This window comes from Schistocerca cancellata, chromosome 11 (assembly GCF_023864275.1).
Source record: "Schistocerca cancellata isolate TAMUIC-IGC-003103 chromosome 11, iqSchCanc2.1, whole genome shotgun sequence".
NCBI classification, from domain to species: Eukaryota; Metazoa; Arthropoda; class Insecta; order Orthoptera; family Acrididae; genus Schistocerca; species Schistocerca cancellata.
The window spans coordinates 124,968,975-124,986,291 of record NC_064636.1 but is presented as its reverse complement, the minus strand read 5'-3'; the positions used below and the strand labels follow the sequence as shown (position 1 = coordinate 124,986,291).

The 17,317-nt window shown below is 44.8% G+C and overlaps 1 protein-coding gene across 3 annotated transcripts in view; it reads right to left on the bottom strand.

Moving 5' to 3' along the window:
- LOC126108725 (uncharacterized) overlaps nucleotides 1-17,317 on the bottom strand; it is a 122,254-nt gene that overhangs the window by 82,084 nt on the left and 22,853 nt on the right. For all 3 annotated transcript variants that reach the window (XM_049914058.1, XM_049914059.1, XM_049914060.1), the window contains exon 2: nucleotides 17,134-17,295. In XM_049914058.1, coding sequence (XP_049770015.1) covers nucleotides 17,134-17,295 — 162 coding nt within the window. The remainder of the gene's footprint in view (nucleotides 1-17,133; nucleotides 17,296-17,317) is intronic.

The window sequence follows — 17,317 nt, the reverse complement described above, 5'->3', positions numbered from 1 at the left end:
TGACAAGTTTTCTATGTATTTGTATGTTGTGTACTTGGCTGGTACCTTCGTTATTCTATGATTTTGTTGACATTATCAATTTCCACTGGTTACATTTATGTTAGGTACACAATATAGACATTAGTTTCTGGAACGCCAAAACGTTAATAATCGACTGGTATTTCTTGCTATTTGTAATCCGGCTAGGACGGCTTGAATATTTCGTTCGGTATTATGGTTCAAATGGCTCTGAGCACTATGCGACTTAACTTCTGAGGTCATCAGTCGCCTAGAACTTAGAACTACTTAAACCTAACTAACCAAAGGACACCAGACACATCCATGCCCGAGGCAGGATTCGAACCTGCGACCGTAGCGGTCGCTCGGTTCCAGACTGCAGCGCCTAGAACCGCACGGCCACTCCGGCTGGCCGTTCGGTATTAGATTTGAATTTTTTTTCCCTTGAAATTCGCATTGCACATGAGGAATTCCACGTCGAAAACTTAAGAATTCCTTGGATGTGAGGATACAATTGCAGCGCCTTTTTTCGTTAGAACGAATATGGTATCTGTGAGCTGTGGCAACGTGTGGTTAAACCTCTCTACATAGCGAGTAGAAGAGGAAGTGCTCGTTAACACAGGTAGCACAGGACAGGTGGCGTGCCCGCAAACTATGAGCAGCACTGTCGCTTGAGAAATGAGACAGGACGGGACGGGAAAAACCAACCGTGGTACAACAACAAAGTTAGGAAACTACTGCGAAAGCAAAGAGAGCTTCACTCCAAGTTTAAACGCAGCCAAAACCTCTCAGACAAACAGAAGCTAAGCGATGTCAAGGTTAGCGTAAGGAGGGCTATGCGTGAAGCGTTCAGTGAATTCGAAAGTAAAATTCTATGTACCGACTTGACAGAAAATCCTAGGAAGTTCTGGTCTTACGTTAAATCAGTAAGTGGCTCGAAACAGCATATCCAGACACTCCAGGATGATGATGGCATTGAAACAGAGGATTACACGTGTAAAGCTGAAATACTAAACACATTTTTCCAAAGATGTTTCACAGAGGAAGACCGCACTGCAGTTCCTTCTCTAAATCCTCGCACAAACGAAAAAATGGCTGATATCGAAATAAGTGTCCAAGGAATAAAAAAGCAACTGCAATCACTCAACAGAGGAAAGTCCACTGGACCTGACGGGATACCAATTCGATTCTACACAGAGTACGCGAAAGAACTTTCCCCCCTTCTAACAGCCATGTACCGCAAGTCTCTAGAGGAACGGAAGGTTCCAAATGATTGGAAAAGAGCACAGGTAGTCCCAGTCTTCAAGAAGGGTCGTCGAGCAGATGCGCAAAACTATAGACCTATATCTCTGACGTCGATCTGTTGTAGAATTTTAGAACATGTTTTTTGCTCGAGTATCATGTCGTTTTTGGAAACCCAGAATCTACTATGTAGGAATCAACATGGATTCCGGAAACAGCGATCGTGTGAGACCCAACTCGCTTTATTTGTTCATGAGACCCAGAAAATATTAGATACAGGCTCCCAGGTAGATGCTATTTTTCTTGACTTCCGGAAGGCGTTCGATACAGTTCCGCACTGTCGCCTGATAAACAAAGTAAGAGCCTACGGGATATCAGACCAGCTGTGTGGCTGGATTGAAGAGTTTTTAGCAAACAGAACACAGCATGTTGTTATCAATGGTGAGACGTCTACAGACGTTAAAGTTACTTCTGGCGTGCCACAGGGGAGTGTTATGGGACCATTGCTTTTCATAATATATAGAAATGACCTAGTAGATAGTGTCGGAAGTTGCATGCGGCTTTTCGCGGATGATGCTGTAGTATACAGAGAAGTTGCAGCATTAGAAAATTGTAGCGAAATGCAGGAAGATCTGCAGCGGATAGGCACTTGGTGCAGGGAGTGGCAACTGTCCCTTAACATAGACAAATGTAATGTATTGCGAATACATAGAAAGAAGGATCCTTTATTGTATGATTACATGATAGCGGAACAAACACTGGTAGCAGTTACTTCTGTAAAATATCTGGGAGTATGCGTGCGGAACGATTTGAAGTGGAATGATCATATAAAATTAATTGTTGGTAAGGCGGGTACAAGTTTGAGATTCATTGGGAGAGTGCTTAGAAAATGTAGTCCATCAACAAAGGAGGTGGCTTACAAAACACTCGTTCGACCTATACTTGAGTATTGCTCATCAGTGTGGGATCCGTACCAGATCGGGTTAACGGAGGAGATAGAGAAGATCCAAAGAAGAGCGGCGCGTTTCGTCACAGGGTTATTTGGTAACCGTGAAAGCGTTACGGAGATGTTTAATAAACTCAAGTGGCAGACTCTGCAAGAGAGGCGCTCTGCATCGCGGTGTAGCTTGCTCGCCAGATTTCGAGAAGGTGCGTTTCTGGATGAGGTATCGAATATATTGCTTCCCCCTACTTATACCTCCCGAGGAGATCACGAATGTAAAATTAGAGATATTAGAGCGCGCACAGAGGCTTTCAGACAGTCGTTCTTCCCACGAACCATACGCGACTGGAACAGGAAAGGGAGGTAATGACAGTGGCACGTAAAGTGCCCTCCGCCACGCACCGTTGGGTGGCTTGCGAAGCATAAATGTAGATGTAGAATCGTCGTGGTGCATTTCTGTATAGGACTGTGTACTTTGTGTGCTTACTTTGTGGTTTTGCTAACGGTGTTGTGTCGGAAACGTTGTAGAGATCCAGTCTCCTGTTATGACTTCTCTCTATCGGTGTTGAAATAAGGAGAAGAAGGAAAAAATCTACATGTTAGTTGCAGCGTACAGATCCAGTTACAGAGTAAATAAAGGAAATATGTTTCAGATATATGAAGAACGGAGCTGAACTTTTAAAATCAGAGACAACGGTTCCTCCAAAAGACAGAGATATGAGTCGAAACTGATTAGTGTGCGGCTCATGATTCGCAGGGGAACTTCTTACAAAAACGAAAATGTTTATCGTCGGCGGTAAACAAGTTGAAATTACGTGACAAAAAATATAGTCTCGAAAAGCCGGAGTTGTTCCCCGGTTATTTCCTTGTTTACCGTATATCTTTTCAAGATATTACTGAAAAGAAAATTGCCAGTAAAGCACTCACAAAAAGGTCAGAATATTGTAAAGGAGAGAAAGTTGTGATGTGCGCCAGTGTTTCTTCAGTCGAGGAAAATATACAGAACAAATCAATGCCGGACGCAGCAGTAATTTCAGTAAAAAGAACACACACGTGTAAGAAACTGGAAATTGTGTGATTACGTGAGGTTATGGGAAGAGAGAATTCCAAAATAACTCTACTGCAAAAGCTGCTCACTTCTTAAAAACATAATACGAGTGAATGGGACCTTGTACAATTTATATCATTCTAAACTCAGTAAGAAGCATAGCTGACACATGGTAAATGATAAATAATAGATCACTGCAGTATGATAATGTATTTGTTATTGACACCCTACTTTTGAAAACTAAGTCGTCCAAAGGATACATATATGGCTTTTATCACGGATTGTTGCCACTTCCTTACGGAATAACTCAGAAATTTACTAAACAGTCTCAAATAGGCAAACGTAATTAATACATATTCATTGGAAGCAACTGGGAATTATTACAAGATAAAAATAAACGCATAGGTATGCTGCTTTTTCACGAAAATAAGTTCCAAGAAAAACTGCCATTCAGTTGAACTTGGCTGAAACTGAACTATTCCGTTAATTTAGGGAAATATAATCCAGATGATTGTAAGGGTAAACTTTCAAATCACGCCTTTCTGCTATGTAGCTCGAGCAACGTGGAACAAGAATTAGTGTATTCTCTTCTGATGACAGTCATCCGAATAAAAAGGTCTGGTGGTGTCTTGGAACTGATGGCATAAAAAATAACGTGTTTTATACCAAATCCAATGGACGAAATCAGAACGTGGTAATTTTCACACACCATTCATGTAATAAAATGCGTAAGAAATAATTTTTGTGATAAAAGAAATATACTCCTTAATGACATCACTCATAACTTTGTCAAGGAACTGATCGCAAGGATAATTGTCCTGAATTCATGAAATTGAGAATTTGCCACAAATTTACGTGAATTCAGTTGCATCTGACGCCATTTCAACGAAGCGACTTTATGATTAGCTTTGCATTGCTCAGTAACTCAGTAGCCAATGGCAAAATATTGTCGAGGGGAAAATAAGCCACAAGATTAGATGGCATCGAGTCAACAAATCTAAACTGATTAATCGTTACATAAAGGCCTCAAAAAATGTCGAAGTCTTCCTGGAAACTAATCAAAACCACCTGGCTACTGATGTCCGCTGAGGTACGTTAATTAAACCCACATATTTTACATTCAATTATATAAGATCCGGTTTGTTAACCGTGTTCGTGCATTGAAATTGCTGTGGGTTACAAGCGGAGCAGCTAACATCTCACGGCAGAATTGGTCAACTAGAGGAGTCAACACACTTTCTCTTCTTCTCCCTATGCTCTCCCACGGCGGAACCGGTCAACTAGAGGAGTCAACACACTTTCTCTTCTTCTCCCTATGCTCTCTTGCAGCGGAACCGGTCAACTAGAGGAGTCAACACACTTTCTCTTCTTCTCCCTATGCTCTCTCGCGGCGGAACCGGTCAACTAGAGGAGTCAACACTCTTTCTCTTCTTCTCCCTATGCTCTCTCGCGGCGGAACCGGTCAACTAGAGGAGTCAACACACTTTCTCTTCTTCTCCCTATGCTCTCTCGCGGCAGAACCGGTCAACTAGAGGAGTCAACACACTTTCTCTTCTTCTCCCTATGCTCTCTCGCGACGGAACCGGTCAACTAGAGGAGTCAACACACTTCCTCTTCTTCTCCCTACGCCCTCTCGCGACGGAACCGGTCAACTAGAGGAGTCAACACACTTTCTCTTCTACTCGCCATGCTCTCTGGTATCCACAACCAGATACGACGCTGCTCGTTTGGAGAGCGCAGCGCGGGGCAGTCGTGGGCTGTCGTTTGGAGTTGGCCGGAGCCGTTAAAGACACCGTACTTCATTACAGAGGCGCTACTGTAAGTGCTCTGGCTGCGTACGTGAATAATGCTTAATGTCGACGCTAGTGTTGGAAACGTCATTCCAGACTGAACCATTTCAGAACCCTAAGTGTTATTAAAATCTTGCAGCATGAGTTCATTATTCTGAAAGGGCATTAATTAAAAAAAATGTTGCATGCTAGTGTGTTGTGCTTTCAGAATTTCCCCGAACGATTATTAAACAATCTGCTTGCAACCTGAAGAAAGAGGAGGTACAAGCTATCAAGATGCTTAAGGCCGACAGTAGTATATTGTTACTGCCTGCCGATAAGGGAAATGCAACCGTCGTAATGAACACCGAAGATTATGAGTTGAAGATCCGGGACATCTTAGGTCCCACGACATACTGAAAGCTAACCGCATATCCGACGCAGCGTATCACATGGAACACGGATCGGTTAATCAAAGCATCTTCTCTGCTGGCATACATACAGAGGAAGCTGCGCAACACAGAAGTTCTACTGTCTCGGCTGTATGGATAACTTTCCACTGCCGGCCAGAGTGGCCGAGCGGTTCTAGGCGCAACAGTCTGGGACCGCGCGACCGCTATGATCGCAGGTTCGAATCCTGCCTCGGGAATGGATGTGTGTGATGTCCTTAGGTTGTTTAGGTTTAAGTAGTTCTAAGTTCTAGGGGACTGATGACCTTAGAAGTTAAGTCCCATAGTGCTCAGAGCCATTTGATCCGTTTAACTTTCCACTGAGACCTATTGTTAGCGCTCCTGGGTGACCGACGTATAACCTGGCGAAAAACTTGGCCTCTCTGCTCCAGCCGCAAGTGGTGAAGACTGAGACATACATAAGGGACTCAGGACTAAAAAATGGCTCTGAGCACTATGGGACTTAACATCTGAGGTCATCAGTCCTCTAGAACTTAGAACTAGTTACACCTAACTAACCTAAAAACATCACACACATCCATGCCTGAGGCAGGATTCGAACCTGGGACCGTAGCGGTCGCGCGATTCCATACTGTAGCGCCTAGAACCGCTCGGCCACACCGGCCGGCGACTCAGGACATTTCATTTAGAAGCTGAAGAAACTAAAACATGCGCCGAACGACATCCTGGTCACATACGATGTTGTTTCTTTGTTTACTCTCTGGAGCACATCAGTCCCATTATCACGCAAGACGACGCCGAGCTCTTTCATGCGTGTCTCACCGCGAGCTATTTCACGTGGAATGGCAACCTCTATGAACAGCAGCAACGCGTCGCCGTGGGTAGCCATCTTAGTTCAGTGGTGGCCAGCTTCCTCATGGAACATTCCGAAGCACAGGCACTAGATAGGCGCCTTGTAAAGTGCGGTACAGACACGTAGTTCATACCTTTGATGCGCGGAACCATGGTTACAGACAGCTTCCTAAGACACTGGAACAGCCTCCACGCGAGCATAAAATTTACCAAGGAAGCAGAAAAGGACAAACACCCACCATATCTGGACGTGCTGGGCACAAGCGACGGTGGAAACGTGGGAGACGAGGTGTATCGAAAACCGACGCTCGCGGACCGCTACCTGCACAAACTGTCAAACCACCACCCGAGCCAGAAAAGAAGGCGTGATTAATACGCTTGTTACTGCCACACATTCCCAGAGTGAAGGACAGTATCGGCCGTATATTGCGCAAACACGGCGTAAAGATTATTAACGTACCGACAAAGAAGATCAAAGAGCGTCTCAAATCGGCAAAGGAGAAAGGACCCACTTGCAATGTCGGGAATATACCGCATACGGTGCACATGCAGAAAAGTCTATGTCGGAATGAGTGGACGATCAGTCAACACCAGGATCACACGACATAAGCGGCGTTGCAGGCTCGGAAAGAAATCGGCCGCGGCAGATCTCGCGCTGTGTGAGACCGACCACATAATACAGTTCGCCGACACGGAAGTTCTGGCTGTAGAGAAGAACTATCACACCCGCTTGTTCATAGAAGCTGTGGAAAAACACAAACACGAGAATAGCTTCAGCAAGAAGAAGAAAGCATCAAGGTAAGCGGATTCTGGACTCTCGTGCTGCAACGATGTCGGGAAAAGTCATCAGACTAACGTCGGCCAAAGACCCGAGACAGAAGACCACAGGCAGTTCGTAAATTTTATTAACTAGCCTACATGTCGCCGTCCAAAAGGAGAGGTGCTGTTCTTAGAGAAATGGGGCCAAAAAAAAAAAAAAAAAAGGAGGAATCGCAAGAAGGTGTAAAATTGCTTTAAAGGAAGGACAAGTCTCACACCTTAATGCCTATTCACGACCGTGGACTGTCAAATTAAGTTTTATGGATGTGGTCACTTCAAACGTCTAGGCTAATACGCCGTGCTAGATATATAAAACTCTCTCCTAACATTTCCTCTCCGACTCCCTTGGCGGAGTGGCTCTTAGTCCGGCTGTGGCCGACTTGTTTACAGGGAATTTGAGCAACGGGCGTTGCACACTGCCGGTAAAAGACCAGCGCCGTGGTACCGGTACGTCGACGATACTTTCAGAGTGTGAACGCACGGTGCAGAGGAATTGTATGCCTTCCTGAGACATCTCAAGAGTATCAACCCGAAACTACAATTTGGTACGGAGACGGAGAATAATGGCCAACTGGCTTGCTCGCGTGTGTCTCTTATCAAGTGAGGATACGGGACGTTGCGCTATAGGGTGCACGAAAAAGCGACGCAGACTGACCATTGCCTGCACAAAGATTCTGACCACCACCCCAACCAAAAAGAGGCATGATTAAAACCTTGGTGGTCAGGGTGGACAAAACTTGTGAACCGACTTATTTAAAAGATGAACTTGAAATCTATGGTCGACATTCAAGAAAGATGGTTATTGGAACAAGGATCGAGCACTTCGCAATAGGGAGAGAATCAGGATGGACGAGGACCAACGGTCACCCAAAGGGAAAGTTATCCTTCCGTTCATCAGTATGATTACAGATCGCATTGGGAAAGTGTTGAGCAAGTATAGTGTGGAAACCGGATCTGTTGATAAAATATCGATATAACGATATTTCTTCCAAAAATATCGATAAGTATAGGTGATATGTATTCCACGATATATAGACATGAAAATGGCGATATCGAGTGCCGATGTGTGAAGGACTCTTACTGATTTTGAGGTATCATGACATACAGTCTCTCTCTTTGACTGTGTGAAGCAAACATATGTGGTACACGAGGAGAAGTATGTCCGATAGCACCAGGTGGAGGGGGCCGGGATGTATGCAGTGTGAATTGGATGACAAGATTTTCAATGTGGAAACAGTACACCAGTTGCATTAAAAAACAATTTTTAGCGCAACTAGTGTGTTATTTCTTCGATTAGGCATTCTAAAACAGTTGCTGAAAAGGATGAACAAAAATATAAATTCCGCGCGGGATTAGCCGAGCGGTCTAGGGGATGCAGTCACGGACTGTACGGCTGGTCCCGGCGGAGGTTCGAGTCCTCCCTCGGGCATGGGTGTTTGTCCTTAGAATAATTTAGGTTAAGTAGTGTGTAAGCTCAGGGACTGATGACCTTAACAGTTAAGTCCCATAAGATTTCACACACATTTACACATTTGAAGAATATGAATGACTAGATTGGTCTCTGCGGTGGGCAGATACGTGTGAGGGGAAATGCTGACGGAACCGGCGCTTGGCGGTTGGCGCTACCAACAGAAACTGCAGCTTTTAGCTCCACCACGTGGTTTTGACACAAGTGCTACGTCGCTGGCGTTGGCAGAAACGAAAAAAAAGCATGGAAGTCGACGTGAAGTGTTCCGGACAAATCCGATGCGTGACGAAACGGAACGAAGGATCCATCGGACGCCTCATATTGTTCCACTTACTTGCAGTTACCATTGTCAGCAAAGGGGCTATCACCAGCCGTGAACGTGCATCGTTTCCCTTTCAATTCTTGCTCGAAGGGGGATAGGAAGGCTGATAGTGTGTATGTAGTAATAAATCAATACATAAATATACAGCTCTACGACCGGCAGCATATATACAATGTGAAGCCCGTACGTCGATATTTTTTGTTGTCCATATAAATCAATACTTTTTCTCGGTGTACCGAGAGCCGGTATTGTTACTTTGTTACATATTGATGTATCAGACTCCCGATATTTTTAAAAATACCAACAAGCCTGATGTAAACTACCTTCAGACCCACCAGTAAAACAAAAGGATGTTTAAGATCGACAAAAGATATACGACATCCTTTGACTACACCCTGTGTATATCAAATTCCTTGTAATTGGGGTCGGGTTTATATAGGTAACACAGAAGGAAGTTTCACAAGCTGCTACATAGTCACGAATATAAACAGTGATCCAGGTACTGTCAAATGTTTTTTATTCCAGTCTTTGACCACGATATAAAGTCTTTCGACAGTGACCGATTTCAATCAGTAATGACTAGTGGGCAGTCTGTCTTTCAAAACAATACAGTGCTTCCTATCACGATATACTCTGATACAAACTGGGAATGTACAGATAAAATAAGGTAAAAAGTACCTGTTCTACACCGTGTCCTAATGTGTTAAAACCGTAATGGCATCATCAAAACATATAAATACACTCTGCAAAGCATCGTCACGTAGAATTAAAATATGGTGTAAAATAGGCCACATCGTCCACACAGTCTGATCTCACACTGCTTCCCTTTTACCATGAGGTCATTTAAAGCAGCTCGTATATGCAGAGAAAATTAAAAACTGATTATCATCTCGATGAACGCACTGAAGAAATGTGCGCCAACATTTCCGCAGAAATCCTCCTGCGAGTGCATGACGATAGGATTCAGCGCCTTGAAATGAGCGTTGACCGAAAGGGACATCGTGCTGAAGACATTCAATGACTGTTTTTTTATGGAGAACAGTCCCCTTCGTAATTCCAAGAAAAATGTGTTATAACTTCAGAACCATAACTGCTACTTCGAATTTGTTTGTAGGAATGTGCCTGTCGGAAAATGCTGATGTTATTTGATATACCACGTAACCGTCTTTCCACTTAAAAATACCGACTTCGATTCAAAATAGCAGATTGCAAGATGGCGCCCATGTTGTGTATATACAGCAAAGGATAGATCACCTCACCATACCTTAGCGGAATGTTCAGGTTTCCCCATTCCTGCAGGGTTTTCGACATAGAGGGGTGTACTGTGACTTTTGACTCGCCCTGCACTTCCAGAGTCCTGCTCCTTCTGCTCCTGTTTTATCATGGTCTTAATCAGAAAAGCAATAATATGATCAGGGCCACAGTCTGCCCCTGTTTTTAACCTTACATCTTGCACCTGAATTACCCGGTGCCTCAGCACTCTTACACATTCTGTAATGGATTTTAGGTCCCTTGACAGATTGACGCAAGTGTATTTATGTATATCTCTGTGCTGGGATGGGGCATTCATAGGAGTACTCTTGTGAACCTTACACAAGTTAATCAGCCTCATTCCGTTACCGTTCTCTACAGCTTAATCATTTAATCTTTTACCACTTCACCCACTTAAGTCCGTCATTATTAATAATTTGCTTCCATCTGGAAATTCGTCAACCACTTCTTGCAAGCCGTCGAATAAACTCGTCTTCATCTCGTCAGTTGCTGCTTTGTTAGGGTCATACACAAATTAATTCCAGTTTTTGTTCCTTGAATTTTTATTCTTACACTGACTATCCTTCATTCTCTTCCTTCCAATTAAGTATTGCATGTTTCCATTCTCGTTTATAAGAACTGCTTCTTATGATTTGGTCTTTCCACTTCGCCCCAAAACCAAATTCAGTTTGCAGTTACTTCTTGTCCAGATCGTTTCATTGTCGTTTCTCTTATTACCAGGATATGCATTTAATTACCACTAAATGACGTTAAGTCAACTTTCATATCTATGTTACATTTACACTATGTGATCAAAAGTATCCGGACACCTGGCAGAAAATTACTTACAAGTTCGTGGCGCCCTCCATCGGCAATGCTGGAATTCAGTATGGTGTTGGCCCACCCTTATCCTTGATGACAGCTTCCACTCTCGCAGGCATACGTTCAGATGTTGGAATATATGTTGGAGAATGGCAGCCCATCCTCCACGGAGTGTAGCACTGAAGAGAGGTTGTAATTAACCTATTTCTACGGGCTGTTCTAAGTTCTAGGGGACTGATGACCACAGATGTTTAGTCCCATAGTGCTCAGAGCCATTTTTTATTTTTGGAAAATAAATTAATTCGATCACACAGCAAAAACTCATAAAAATGCAAACGTCGTGATATCGCTCATAGGGGATGCGATGCAATTAGTAGTATTGCCCGTGCACTGTTCACGAGAATCAACCATTTAAAATAAAATAGCACATGCAAGAACACTGTGCAATAGATCAGCTTCCAGCAACACACCTGAAAATAAGACTTAATCTGAGGCATTTGTTTTAAAATAAAGGGATAAACTAACCACTGGACCTGTGCTTAGGTGCAAAAATGTAACCTTGGAGCACAAGAGAAAATTGTAGATAAAATCATTTAATCCTAAGATATGGATGTGAGGCATGTACACAATTCCTGATAACATTAATTCCTAAAACATTAAAGAAAAGCATCGATACATTCGCCGTTATAATCTACACCTAAAATCATTGGTTTGAATCATTCATACAACTGCTGTTGCCTGATAACTGATAGCAATAATTCGTGAAGCGGTACACGCTTCGCAGTACGCCCGCGTGCCCACGTGGTTTGTGTAGACGCAATTTCTAGGTATCGTGGCCAAGTTGTAACAACATCACATCACACAGTTATGAACAGTTAACATTCTTTAAAACAAACATGAGATCGGACAGTTAGTGATGAGGGTAGCCCGACAAACTCAACCACGTGGTTGGCCCCCCACGGACGAAAGATACATAAAGCAAGGAAATTTTACGAGAAGGTGAAGCTATTAATATTTAGGAAAATAAAAGCTCATACAGGCACAGCTGAAGGCAAACAGACATTCATACAGAAACGAGTGCTCACTTCTTATCGACACCTTCGTGTGGCGCTCTTCCAGCGGATCCATTTACTAAAAGAAAAATCCGCCCAAGTTTTGCATTCCTTGCTGCGACAAGGCAAAGCAATCTTTCAGAGTTGAAAAGCGAGACCAAAAGCTAACAGCTCTCCTCTCGCCAAGTAACAACGCGCCACGCGGTCAGTCTCACTCACCCTTCGACTGGAGCACAGCTGTGGACGCTTCCCGTACCGGCGGCAGACTGCCTCCCTGTTTCCTCTCCAGCCTCCTCCACGCCCCACGTGGCTCGGAAAACCCAAAGACTCCATTTCCGCTACCAACCTAACGCAGGTGGATTTCTCACAAGTAGCGCAAACCTCTTTGCCTACTTGACCACTACGAGAGTTGGCTATTCTGTACAACTGCTGCTGAATCTGTATGACTATTGCAGACTTTCTGTAGCAGACTACGCCACCCTCTAGCAACGACACATAAACACATTCATTCGATCACACCACTATGAGAGTTATAAACAAGGGAAAGAAAGAGAAATGCTAGAGAAAATGGGCTACCGGACTAATGAAAGGTGGCTACAGGACCCTTTCAACGTATCGATGTCGGTCGATGAGGCCTGGCACGAAGACGGCGTTCCAAAACATCCCAAACTATAGGATTGTGGTTAGGACTCTATGTAGGCCAGTCCATTACAAGAAATTTACTGTCGTGTAACCACTCCGCCATAGGCCGTGCTTTATAAATAGGTGATCGATCGTGTTGAATGACGCAATCGAAATTCCCGAATTTCTCTTCAACAGTGGGAAGCAAGAAGGTGCTTAAAACATCAATGCAGTCCTGTGCTGTGATAGTGCCATAGAAAACAAGAGGTGCCAGCCCCCTCCATGATAAACACGACCACACCATAACATCACCGCCTGCGAATATTAATGTTGGCACTACACACGGCCGGCCTTTGTGGCCGAGCAGTTCTAGGCGCTTCAGTGTGGACCCGCGCGACCGCTTCGGTCGCAAGTTCGAGCCCTACCTCGGGCATAGATTGTGTGATGTCCTTATGATAGTTAGGTTTAAGTAGTTCTAAGTCCTAGGGGACTGATGACCTCAGAAGTTAAGTACCATAGTGCTCAGAGGCGTTTGAACCACACGCTGGCAGAAGACGCTCACCGGGAATTCGCCATAGTCATATCCTGCCATCGGATCGCCACATTGCGTACCGGGATTCGTCACTACACACAACAATTTTACAATCTTCAGTCGTCCAATGTTTACGCTCCTTACACCAAGCGAGGCGTCGTTTGGCATCTACCGGCGTGATGTGTGGCTTATGAGCAGCCGCTCGACCATGAAATCCAAGTTTTCTTACCTCCCTAACCGTCATAGTACTTGCTGTGGATCCTGTTGCAGTTTGGAATTCCTGCGTGATGGTCTAGACAGATGTCTGTCTATTAGACATTACGATCACCTTCAAATCTCGCCTGTCTATGTCAATCAACAGACGCTTTTGTGCTGTACGTATCCCTTCACGTTTCCACTTCACTATCACATCGGAATCATTGGACCTAGGGATGTTTAGGAGTGTGGAAATCTCGCGTACAGACGTCTGACACAAGTGGCACCCAATCACCTGACCACGTTCGAAATCCGCGAGTTCCGCAGACCGCCCCATTCTGCTCTCTCACGATGTCTAATGACTACTGAGGTCGCTGATATGGAGTACCTGGCAGTAGGTGGCAGCACAATGCACCTAATATGAAAAACGTATGTTTTTGGGAGTGTCCGGGTACTTTTGATCACTTGGTGCATATCGGTATCAGTTTCGATCTTTCAAATGGAACTTCAGGACTTTGTGCTGGTAATATCGTAGTTCCAGGGACACAAATTCAATTGCGTTTCACTCTTTTAGATCCTAATAGCTGTTTCGGAGAATTTGTAGTTACTTGCAACATTGACTTTACCTGTTTTCAACATGAAACCTATTGGTGCCTTATATGGAAATTTGTGTTGCAGCCATGTGGGTCTGCTTATAGAAGTGTAAACAGGTGCCGGCCGGGTTGGCCGAGCGGTTCTGGGTGCTACAGTCTGGAAACGCACGACCGTCACGGTCGCAGGTTCGAATCCTACCTCGGGTATGGAAGTGTGTGATGTCCTTAGGTTAGTTAGGTTTAAGTAGTTCTAAGTTCTAGGGGACTGATGATCTCAGAAGTTAAGTCCCACAGTGCTCAGAGCCATTTGAACCATTTTGTAAACTGGTGCTAATAGTACTTGGCTATATGTGATAGAACAGACGCTTCCACTGGAAAACAAAGCAAGTGGTATCTAACGTTAAAATTTCTGGTCTCGTTTCTGCCTGCCCATTACAAGGAAGGTGCATGTGAAAAATTACATGGATCTATAAAACAGGGAACAGAGGTATAAAGACAGGTAAGTACGTTTCATGAGTTTCGGTAAAGAGAATTCTTTGAAGGAAGGGCCTTTTGTCCTGATGTCGCATCAGATCCGAGCGGTAGAATTCCACGCGTCTTCTGGCCGTCCCTCTAATTAACCGGCTGCTCAAGTGCCGGCCTTCACTCAACACGTGCGTACGACGCAGACAGAATGGAGGCTACACTTCCTCCGTTGCCCTGCGTACCGGTAAGGTATAGAAAAACGTCTTCAGCGTACCATGAACTGCACTAGAATTGTTTTATTTATCAAAATCGTTTTTCGGTTTTAAAACACATCACCAGTGGCATTTGGTACAGAGGAACAAACAACTGTGCGTGCATTGAATTCTACATAATGGTAACTGAACGTATATAGCTCTAATATAAGTTCATTTACATCATGCACTTGTGTAGCAGTGACATGCTGTCAGTCAATACGACAGGATCTGAAATACACTGAAGAGCCAAAGAAACATGTCTAATATCGTGTAGGGTCCCCGTGAGCACGCAGAAGTGTGGCAACACGACGTGGCAACGACTCGACAAGTGTCTGAAGTAGTGCTCGAGGGAACTGACACCATAAATCCTTAAGGGCTGTGCATAAATCCGTAAAACTACGAGGTGGTGGAAATCTCTTCTGAACAGCACGTTGCAAGGCAATCCAGATATTTAGGGAGTTTGGTGGCCAACGCAAGTGTTTAAACTCAGAAGGTTGTTCCTGGGACCACTCTGCAGCAATTCTGGACGTGTGGGGTGTCGCATTGTCCTGATGGAATTGCCCATGTTCGTAGTAATACACAATTGACATGAGTGGATGCAGGTGGTCAGACAGGACGGTTACGTGCGCTTCAGCTGTCAGAGTCGTATCTAGTCGTATCAGGAGTCCCACATGACTTCAACTACACACGCCCCAGACCATTACACAGCCTCCACCAGCTTCAACAGTCCCCTGATGACATACAGGGTCCATGGATTTACGAGGCTGTCTCCATACCCATACACGTCCATCCGCTCGATAGAATTTGAAACGGTACTCGTCCGTACAGGCCTCATGTTTCCAGTCATCAACGATCCAGTGTCGGTGTTGACGGGCCAGGCGAGGCGTGAAGGTTTGTGTCGTGTGGTGATCAAGGGCACACGAGTGGGTCTTCGGCTCCGTAAGCCCATATCGATGATGTTTCGTTGAATGGTTCGCATGCTGACACTTGTTGATGGGCCAGCATTAAAATCTGCAGCAAGATACGGAAGGGTTGCACTTCAGTCACGTTGAACGATTCTCTTCAGTCGGCGTTGGTACTGTTATTGCAGGATCTTTTTCCGGCCGCACCGATCTCGGAGATTTCATGTTTTACCGGATTCCTGATATTCACGGTACACTCATAAAATGGCCATCAGGGAAAATCCCCACTTCACCGCTACCTCGGAGGTGCTGTGTACCATCGCTCATGCCCCAGCTATAACGCGACCTTCAAACTCACTTAAATCTTGATATCCTGCCAAAGCCACAGTAACCGACCTAGGGACCGATGACCGTAGCACCAACCAGTAACCGACCTAATGACTGCGCCAGACACTTGTTGTCTTATACAGGCGTTGCCGACCGCAGCGCCTCTTCTGCCTTTTTACATATCTCTGCATTTGAATACAGAAGACTATACCAGTTTCTTTTGCTATTCGGTGTATGTTATGGGAAATATTTCAGATCCTGTCATATTAACTGACAGATATGTCATTGCTATGTAAAGCATAATGTAAGTAGACTTATATTACTGCTATATATGTATAGTTATCATTTTGTAGAAATAGATGTACATACAATCGTTTGTTCCTGTGTATCAAATGCCACTGGTGATGTGTTATTAACCCGAAAAACCGATTTTGAAAAATGAAATAGTTCTAATGGAGCTCATGGTGTATTGAAGACGTCTTTCTGTAAACTTTGTTTCCTGTTTATCAGACGTGACGTATTTCTTATTTGGCTAAGAAATTACGAGTTCCGCGTTACGACGGCAAACCACTTCAAGATCAAACCAGACAGGTGTTGTAACTACTCCGAAAATAGTGCAACGTCGTCGTGCAACTGCGATTCTACCTGGATAAATTGCTACAGTTGCATTAAAAAGAAAAGGAAGAAACGCCGATATTTATTTCTCTGTAATTAAACTAAACTCTGCCCGAAGTGGTCATAAAGCCCCAACGGTACCGACCGGTCACCGTGTCATCCTCGGCCAACAGGCCTCACTGTATGCGGATATGCAGGACCATGTGGTCAGCACGCAGCTCTCCAGGCCGTATGTCAGATTAAGAGACCGGAACCGCTACTTCTCAGTCAAGTATCTCCTCAATTGGCCTCGAAAGGAACGAGGGGACACCGCTTGCCAACAGCGTTCGGTAGACCGGATGGTCACCCATACAAGTGCTAGCCCAGCCCGACAGCGCTTAACTTCGGTGATGTGACGGGAAGCGGTGCTACCACTGCGGCAAGGCCGTTGCCTTCTCTGTAAGTAATTAGCAATGAGAATACGCTAAGTGCCGCTTAGTGAGTGCTTCCTCACAATTCACCCAGTGGGAACGATATTACGACATTGTAAACGGCTTCGGGAGCAGCTGAGGTGCAGAGCTTAGCCTAATCGCCCCTTACATCGGACAACACGCGTGTGCTCCAGAGCTGAGCGACGCTGCCGCCGAGCGCTCACCTCGCAGTCGTCCGCCAGGTAGTCGTAGCTGGCGGTGAACTCCCCCGTGTAGGCCGTCTCGTTGACAGCCTCGTCCAAGATCAGCGACACGTTCACCAGCATCCCCGGGTATTCCCCGTCGTCGCAGGCGCCAAAGTCCACGGTCTTCAAAGCGTACGGGCCCTGCCGGGCACAAACAATACAT